This window comes from Mya arenaria, chromosome 7, assembly GCF_026914265.1.
Source record: "Mya arenaria isolate MELC-2E11 chromosome 7, ASM2691426v1".
NCBI lineage: Eukaryota > Metazoa > Mollusca > Bivalvia > Myida > Myidae > Mya > Mya arenaria.
The window spans coordinates 20,316,267-20,326,253 of NC_069128.1; the positions used below are offsets into that span (position 1 = coordinate 20,316,267).

General features: G+C 39.9%; 2 protein-coding genes across 4 annotated transcripts in view; both read right to left on the reverse strand.

Moving 5' to 3' along the window:
* LOC128241542 (dual specificity calcium/calmodulin-dependent 3',5'-cyclic nucleotide phosphodiesterase 1-like) overlaps positions 1-3,862 on the reverse strand; it is a 370,992-nt gene extending 367,130 nt beyond the window's left edge. Inside the window, exon 1 of one of the 3 annotated variants that reach the window (XM_052958537.1) lies at positions 3,712-3,862. The gene's annotated coding sequence lies outside the window, so the exon portion shown is untranslated. Of the gene's footprint in view, positions 1-3,470; positions 3,510-3,711 lie in introns of those variants that run through there. The other 2 variants (XM_052958533.1, XM_052958535.1) reach the window with 2 other exon arrangements.
* Positions 3,863-7,764: 3,902 nt separating this feature from the next.
* Positions 7,765-9,552, reverse strand: LOC128240993 (chaoptin-like). Its single transcript, XM_052957979.1, has one exon. It carries the CDS (start codon positions 9,550-9,552, stop codon positions 7,765-7,767), a length of 1,788 nt encoding a protein of 595 aa, XP_052813939.1.
* Between the last annotated feature and the right edge of the window lie 435 nt (positions 9,553-9,987).

Consider the following 9,987-nt stretch of genomic DNA (forward strand, 5'->3'; position numbering starts at 1 on the left):
GGACATCCTCATAGACTTTTCACTTACTTTCAAGTGTGTGCATTGCTTTAACAAGATTTCTTTTATTGATCAATGGACAAATGTAATTAACAGGTTGATATCAATAAGGAATTTCATTAAAGCCCCACAAAGTGACTGCCACAAGTCATTACATGGACATTGTGATTTTAACAGTAAAAACCATATTACTGTATACTGTTTTCATTAGACATAAAAGGAATACCTAATCATCAGGGATATTTCCCTTTAACACTTTAATGAAAGGTCATCCCCATTGCCGGGGGTAGGGCAAGTGTCACAAGATCATGCAGGGTGGGTGGACAAGTATCACAAGATCATGCAGGGTGGGTGAGCAAGTGTCAAAAGATCATGCAGGGTGGGTGGGCAAGTGTCACAAGATCATGCAGGGTGGGAGGACAAGTGTCACAAGATCATGCAGGGTGGGTGGGCAAGTGTCACAAGATCATGCAGGGTGGGTGGGCAAGTGTCAAAAGATCATGCAGGGTGGGTGGGCAAGTGTCAAAAGATCATGCAAGGTGGGTGGGCAAGTGTCACAAGATAATGCAGGGTGGGTGGACAATTGTCAAAAGATCATGCAGAATGGGTGGGCAAGTATCACAAGGTCATGGCAAGCATCACAAGATCATGCAGGGTGGGTGGGCAAGTGTCACAAGATCATGCAGGGTGGGTGGGCAAGTGTCAAAAGATCATGCAGGGTGGGTGGGCAAGTGTCACAAGATCATGCAGGGTGGGTGGGCAAGTGTCACAAGATCATGCAGGGTGGGTGGGCAAGTGTCACAAGATCTTGCATGTGGGTGGGCAAGTGTCACAATATCATGCAGGGTGGGTGGGCAAGTGTCAAAAGATCATGCAGTGTGGGTGGGCAAGTGTCACAAGATCTTGCATGTGGGTGGGCAAGTGTCACAAGGTCATGCAGGGGTAGGTGGGCAAGTGTCACAAGGTCATGTAGGGTGATTGGGCAAGTGTAACATTAGGTCATGCAGGGTGGGTGGGTAAGTGTCACAAGATCATGCAGGGTGGGTGGGCAAGTGTCACAAGATCATGCAGGGTGGGAGGGCAAGTGTCACAAGATTATGCAGGGTGGGAGAGCATGTGTCACAAGGTCATGGCAAGCATCACAAGATCATGCAGGGTGGGTTGGCAAGTGCCACAAGGTCATGCAGGGTGGGTGGGCAAGTGCCACAAGGTCATGCACATCAGATGGGTGGGCAAGTGTCACAAGATCATGCAGGGTGTGTGGGCAAGTGTCACAAGACCATGCAGGGTGGGAGGGCAACTGTCAAATTAGATCATGCAGGGTGGGTGGGCAAGTGTCACAAGATCATGCAGGGTGGGAGGGGAAGTGTCACATTAGATCATGCAGGGTGGGTGGGCAAGTTTCACAAGATCATGCAGAGTGAGTGGGCAAGTGTCACAAGAGCATGCAGGGTGAGTGGGTAAGTGTCACAAGATCATGCAGGGTGGGAGGGCAAGTGTCACATTAGATCATGCAGCATGGGTGGGCAAGTATCACAAGATCATGCAGGGTGGGTGGGCAAGTGTCACAAGATCATGCAGGGTGGGTGGGAAAGTGTCACAAGATCATGCAGGGTGGGAGGGCAAGTGTCACATTAGATCATGCAGGGTGGGTGGGCAAGTGTCACACAAGGTCATGATGGTGGGTGGGCAAGTGTCACATTAGATCATGCAGGTGGGTGGGCAAATGTCGCAGGATCATGCATGGGGGTGGGCAAGTGTCACTTTGTCTTGCAGAGGGGGTCAAAGTGTTCAATCAATTTATGATAATCAAAGTTGTATTAGGAGTTTCCCTAAATAACAAATTTAAAAGTTTTGAGACCTTTCCCGCAATAAGGTTTCCACAGATCAAACGTCCAAACTACCTACACTATTTTTTGACAGTGATATCAGAAACAAACAATTTAATGTTTGGCTAAATATTTGAAATGCTCATGAGACTAAAATGTGACCACATGAACTACTAATTAAAAGTAAACAATGACTCTCCCTTATCCAATTTGTAAATTTGGAAATGTTAAAATTTATTACTTGTTTAATTCATTTTTAAACATTGAATCTAAATTTCAATAAAAATGTATTGATCATAAAATAAACATTTACTAGTGTGCTTCACTTGCTAATTGCTTATTTGAATATTTTAAGTACAAACCAAATTATTGAAGGCTTTATTATGTAAAGGTTTAGTAACATTTCACTATTTTATTTATACTGTCAACATTTCAGCATAATTTCACTTAAAACGGAATAAATATTTTCTTAACTAAAGTGCAAACCTTAAATTTTCATAATAAATGAATAGATAGATCATCAGCTTTTCCTATATATATTTAATGGAAAAAAATAAATAATATAAAACAATGACTTATTTGAATAATAAATTATGTTGTTATTAAAAATGAATAATATTTAATATAATGTTTTTAACACATTTTAACCCATAGAATCTTATATTTACATCATAAATCATTAGAAAACTTCTAAAAAAGTCTTAAAAGTCCATTTCTAAATTAAACATGAAATGTTTAGAATGAAAGGATTTTTGTTTAAATCTCTGGCTTTAGACTTAAAGTGCATGTACAAGCCATAGATGTTTTCTTTCAAAGACAGAAATGGCCAATTATCAGTTAATGGATTTTCTTCAATAAATTATTTTTTCCAATATCTTTTTTACAATATTTCCATGTAGGAAAGAAAGTGATTTATGTGACTAAAAATGGAACCATAATAAATATTATGTCTTAATGGATAGAAAATTAGATGTGTTCCTTTAGGTTATTTCTTTAACTTATTTCTGAGTTGAATTAAGTCACATATTTATTTTCATAAAATATACTTTGACTTCAACTAATTGGCCTTTAAATATATTCACAGACATTATACCACACAATTCAGGTATTTTTTCCCAACATATCATTTAACACTTTAAAACATTTTTAAGCCAGTGCCAAAATGTTTCTGAAAGGCTATAGCTATTTTTAAATATTTATAAAACAGTCACTTCTCAATATGCTTTAAGACTAATAAAACCATATATAAGACACAAGATTTGGTTTAAAAAACTGAGGATTCATTCAAGGGTTTCCCTAATTGAAAACAAAATTATCAAATAACTTTTTGCGGGTTACAGCGGTATAAGTAATTAAAACACAGAAATGTAAAAATCTTCAAATAATTTTCTCGGTAATAGGTTTGAAGTATAAATCCTTCAACAAATTACTAACTTTTCTAAGAAAAGGGTTAATTGAATATCATTCTACCTTCTAGACATAATTTGTTTGGCAGAAATACATTTACTGCCTTGCAAGATGATGATGATGGATGATGATGATGATGATGATGATGATGATGATGATGATGATGAAGATCATCATGATGATGATGATACCAATGATGACACTAACAACTATGATAATGTTGATGAGAAAACTTACAGTGCATGATTAAACTGTTTGAAGGAGCTGTAGTTGAATATGCCAAAATGATAAATTTTAAAATCTTCCTGAGAAAAATAAATATCATCATTACATTGTTTTAACAAAACACAAATTCTGTGCACCATGGAACTTGCATTACTCTAGTAAATATAGCATTACTTGTTGCTTAATACACTGTATTTATAATCATAATGATTAAATACATATCAGCTACACCAAAATTATCCTTCACTTGTACCATTCCAAATTAATTTCCTCTTTCATTTAATAACATTCTTCTTATCACAACATTAATGGCTCTTTATCGAATTAAGCACAGCACATCAAGACACATCAATAAGCACAGCAATTTCTCCCATGTTATAATAAATCCACTCTGTAACACTCAACCTTTCAATGAAAACTGGCATCTTGTAAACATCCTATGTTTCTTTTACCAATATATGTTTATAATTATTGAGTAAACAATTATATAGACTAGAAGAGAGCTCAGTGCTGTCCCACTAACAAGAGTTACAAGAATAGCAGGTATCAGACAACAGTGGCTCTGTGGATACCTATGGCATTAGGTCTGTCACCACTGAAGATTATAGTGTTTGTAGAATCTGAATTGTCTGCTACTAGCTCTCTTGGCTGTATTTTTTCACAGACAGCTGGTTATTAGTTTACATATTTGTAAAATATAAGAACTATATAATATATGGTATACAAATAAGCAATGATTGCATGAATTGAGAAATATACACATTTTTTTAATCAACAAATTTCAAAGATGTGCATGACTTAAGTGTGATATTATGCAAATAGTTAGGTCGCAATCATGAACTATCAGTTTTTGCAGCAGGTAATTATAAGTTAAAGGCCACTTCTCTATTGCAGCATGATTAAAGTATCAATATAATAGTAATCATGTGAATTCAAAAGGGTTTTCACATGGGTCACCACGGGTCAAAACTGATGTAAACATAAAAGTAAATGACATTAATTTCTAGATAATTGTTTAGACAGAAAATATATGAAAATATTTCTTAGCCTATAAAAGACTATGCTATTTTCTGCTTCTACTCATGTAAGAACCCTGTTGAAGTCACATGATTCCTCGCCCTGACCTTCAAACTTGCTTACAGTAAAGATCTGACAGCAATCTATTTATATATACATAGTAAATGATTGGGATTTCCAAAATTGCTATCTGTAATACAGCTTATGAAAACTGTTAGTAACCGGATATGTACAACTGAAAGTCTCTTGTTCATTTAGTGTTAATTTCTTTTTTAAAGTGGAACATTTTGCATTTATACACAAATTGACATAAGTGTCATTTAAATGATTGATTTTCAAATACAGCATGATTGACAACAGAACGAGGGAAAGCGTGGTTCAAACATTGTGTGGTTCTTACATTGTGTGGTTCTTACATTGTGTGGTTCATAAATTGTGTGGTTCTTACATTCTGTGGTTCAAACATTGAGTGGTTCAAACATTGTGTGGTTCAAATATTGTGTGGTTCATAAATTGTGTGGTTTTTACATTCTGTGGTTCTTACATTGTGTGGTTCAAACATTGTGTGGTTCTTACATTGTGTGGTTCAAACATTGTGTGGTTCATAAATTGTGTGGTTCTTACATTGTGTGGTTCATAAATTGTGTGGTTCAAACATTGTGTGGTTCATAAATTGTGTGGTTCTTACATTGTATGGTTCAAACATTGTGTGGTTCTTGCAATGTGTGGTTCTTACATCGTGCGGTTCATAAATTGTGTGGTTCTTACAATGTGTGGTTCAAATATTGTGTGGTTCATAAATTGTGTGGTTCTTACATTGTGTGGCTCAAACATTGAGTGGTTCTTACATTGTGTGGTTCAAACATTGTATGGTTCTTACATTGTGTGGTTCTTACATTGTGTGGTTCTTACATTGTGTGGTTCAAACATTGTGTGGTTCTTACATTGTGTGGTTCAAACATTGTGTGGTTCAAACATTGTGTGGTTCTTACATTGTGTGGTTCAAACATTGTGTGGTTCAAACATTGTGTGGTTCTTACATTGTGTGGTTCAAACATTGTGTGGTTCAAACATTGTGTGGTTCTTACATTGTGTGGTTCAAACATTGTGTGGTTCAAACATTGTGTGGTTCAAACATTGTGTGGTTCAAACATTGTGTGGTTCTTACATTGTGTGGTTCTTACATTGTGTGGTTCAAACATTGTGTGGTTCTTACATTGTGTGGTTCAAACATTGTGTGGTTCTTACATTGTGTGGTTCTTACATTGTGTGGTTCAAACATTGTGTGGTTCATAAATTGTGTGGTTCTTACATTGTTTGGTTCACACATTGTGTGGTTCAAACATTGTGTGGTTCATAAATTGTGTGGTTCTTACATTGTATGGTTCAAACATTGTGTGGTTCTTGCAATGTGTGGTTCTTACATCGTGCGGTTCATAAATTGTGTGGTTCTTACAATGTGTGGTTCAAATATTGTGTGGTTCATAAATTGTGTGGTTCTTACATTGTGTGGTTCAAACATTGTGTGGTTCTTACATTGTGTGGTTCAAACATTGTGTGGTTCAAACATTGTATGGTTCTTACATTGTGTGGTTCAAACATTCAAAGCACTGGTTTCAATTGTTCTTCAGTTGTCTGCTCTACTGAGCTATTACGACTTGCAAGCAATTTTGAAATAATCTACCAAACAATAAAGAAATATTGCCTAAACTTCTGTCCACCGCTGTTTACAACTAAGTTAAAGGAGGTCTGTGATTGGCTGATTGAAAGGTTAACTGAAAATGAACTCCATCAGCTGAACCTCAAATCTAAATGGCAGAGCATATATGAGGCTTCAACGCATTGATGTTTTAACTGTAACTAAAGCAGTGACTAATTCAAGCGGCTTTTGTGGTCTTCAGCTTTTACACATACTTATTTGACGCTTGCTGTACATGTTTGTTAATCAACAAACCTTGACCAAATTCATTAAGGTGATCATGCATTTTTTGAGGTAGCTGTTCTTTAAAGGTTTATTTAATGGAATGATTTATTAGCATTTTCTTTGATTTTTACAATTCAAAATCAAAGTACTCAAAGTATGCAGGAACGTTTGGCAAGAAAATGTTCCATTGTATATATATTATGTAAAATGTATAAACTAAAACAAGTAAATGCCACAAAAATTTTACAGTAATTAAACCCAAAGTAATGAGCCTTGTTGGACATGTGTGTTTGTCTCTGGTAACATGTGTGGCAATTTTCTTTTGTATTTTGAACAGTTACTGAGTAACGAAAGGCCCATAATGTTTTTTTGCAGAACACTAGCAACATTGAAAGGCTGCATGTACTCAGTATTTTATTCCAAGAATTCCCAGTTTTGAGGGAAACAATTACTGATAATGATGAAAATGATAAAGGTATCACAATACCGAAACTACAACAAAACTTCTGTTTCTTAGACTTAAAGATACAGCTTACAAGAGTGTCATGAAGCGAACGCCTGTTTTTGAGGTATGGCCAAAGTACTGATTGTGAGGTATGGCCGAGGTACAGGTTGTAAGGTAGGGCCCAGGTACAGATTATGAGAATAAGACCAAGGTACAGGTTGTGAGGTATGGACATGGTACAGATTGTGAGGTATGGCCAAGGTACAGGTTGTGAGGTATGGTCAGGTACAGGTTGAGAGGTATGGTCTGGTACAGGTTGTGAGGTATGGTCAGGTACAGGTTGTGAGGTATGGCCAAGGATCAGATTGTGAGGTATGGCCAAGGTACAGGTTGTGAGGTATGGTCAGGTACAGGTTGTGAGGTATGGTCAGGTACAGGTTGTGAGGTATGGTCTGGTACAGGTTGTGAGGTATGGACAAGATACAGATTGTGAGTTATGGCTAAGGGACAGGTTGTGAGATATGGTCAGGTACAGGTTGTGAGGTATGGTCAGGTACAGGTTGTGAGGTATGGTCAGGTACAGGTTGTGAGGTTTGGTCAGGTACAGGTTGTGAGGTATGGTGAGGTACAGATTGTGAGATATGGCCAAGGTACAGTTTGTGAGGTATGGTCAGGTATAGGTTGTGAGGTATGGTCAGGTACAGGTTGTGAGGTATGACCAAGGTACTGGTTGTGAGGTATGGACAAGGTAGGTACAGATTGTGTGATATAGCCAAGGTACAGGTTGTGAGGTTTGGTCAGGTACAGGTTGAAAGGTATGGTCAGGTACAGGTTGTGAGGTATGGCCCAGATACAGATTGTGAGGTATGGCCAAGGATCAGATTGTGAGGTATAGCCAAGGTACAGGTTGTGAGGTATGGTCAGGTACAGGTTGTGAGGTATGGACAAGATACAGATTGTGAGTTATGGCTACAGGACAGGTTGTGAGATATGGTCAGGTACAGGTTGTGAGATATGGTCAGGTACAGGTTGTGAGATATGGTCAGGTACAGGTTGTGAGGTATGGTCAGGTACAGGTTGTGAGGTATGGTCAGGTACAGGTTGTGAGGTATGGTCAGGTACAGGTTGTGAGGTATGGTCCGGTACAGGTTGTGAGGTATGGTCAGATACAGGTTGTGAGGTATGGTCAGGTACAGGTTGTGAGGTATGGTCCGGTACAGGTTGTGAGGTATGGTCAGGTACAGGTTGTGAGATATGGTCCGGTACAGGTTGTGAGGTATGGTCCGGTACAGGTTGTGAGGTATGGTCAGGTACAGGTTGTGAGATATGGTCAGGTACAGGTTGTGAGGTATGGTCAGGTACAGGTTGTGAGATATGGTCAGGTACAGGTTGTGAGGTATGGTCAGGTACAGGTTGTGAGGTATGGTCAGGTACAGATTGTGAGGTATGGTCCGGTACAGGTTGTGAGGTATGGTCCGGTACAGGTTGTGAGGTATGGTCCGGTACAGGTTGTGAGATATGGTCCGGTACAGGTTGTGAGATATGGTCAGGTACAGGTTGTGAGGTATGGTCAGGTACAGGTTGTGAGATATGGTCAGGTACAGGTTGTGAGGTATGGTCAGGTACAGGTTGTTAGATATGGTCAGGTACAGGTTGTGAGGTATGGTCAGGTACAGGTTGTGAGGTATGGTCAGGTACAGGTTGTGAGGTATGGTCAGGTACAGGTTGTGAGATATGGTCAGGTACAGGTTGTGAGATATGGTCAGGTACAGGTTGTGAGGTATGGTCAGGTACAGGTTGTGAGGTATGGTCCGGTACAGGTTGTGAGGTATGGTCAGGTACAGATTGTGAGGTATGGTCCGGTACAGGTTGTGAGGTATGGTCCGGTACAGGTTGTGAGGTATGGTCAGGTACAGGTTGTGAGGTATGGTCAGGTACAGGTTGTGAGATATGGTCAGGTACAGGTTGTGAGATATGGTCAGGTACAGGTTGTGAGGTATGGTCAGGTACAGGTTGTGAGATATGGTCCGGTACAGGTTGTGAGGTATGGTCAGGTACAGGTTGTGAGGTATGGTCAGGTACAGGTTGTGAGATATGGTCAGGTACAGGTTGTAAGATATGGTCCGGTACAGGTTGTGAGATATGGTCCGGTACAGGTTGTGAGGTATGGTCAGGTACAGATTGTGAGGTATGGTCAGGTACAGGTTGTGAGGTATGGTCAGGTACAGGTTGTGAGGTATGGTCAGGTACAGGTTGTGAGGTATGGTCAGGTACAGGTTGTGAGGTATGGTCAGGTACAGGTTGTGAGGTATGGTCCGGTACAGGTTGTGAGGTATGGTCAGGTACAGGTTGTGAGGTATGGTCAGGTACAGGTTGTGAGGTATGGTCAGGTACAGGTTGTGAGGTATGGTCAGGTACAGGTTGTGAGGTATGGTCAGGTACAGGTTGTGAGGTATGGTCAGGTACAGGTTGTGAGGTATGGTCCGGTACAGGTTGTGAGGTATGGTCAGGTACAGGTTGTGAGATATGGTCCGGTACAGCTTGTGAGGTATGGTCAGGTACAGGTTGTGAGGTATGGTCAGGTACAGGTTGTGAGGTATGGTCAGGTACAGGTTGTGAGATATGGTCCGGTACAGGTTGTGAGGTATGGTCAGGTACAGGTTGTGAGATATGGTCAGGTACAGGTTGTGAGGTATGGTCCTGTACATGTTGTGAGGTATGGTCAGGTACAGGTTGTGAGATATGGTCCGGTACAGGTTGTGAGGTATGGTCAGGTACAGGTTGTGAGGTATGGCCAAGGATCAGATTGTGAGGTATGGCCAAGGATCAGATTGTGAGATATGGTCCTGTACAGGTTGTGAGGTATGGTCCTGTACAGGTTGTGAGATATGGTCAGGTACAGGTTGTGAGGTATGGTCAGGTACAGGTTGTGAGATATGGTCCGGTACAGGTTGTGAGGTATGGTCAGGTACAGGTTGTGAGATATGGTCCGGTACAGGTTGTGAGGTATGGTCAGGTACAGGTTGTGAGGTATGGTCAGGTACAGGTTGTGAGGTATGGCCAAGGATCAGATTGTGAGGTATGGCCAAGGATCAGATTGTGAGATATGGTCCTGTACAGGTTGTGAGATATGGTCAGGTACA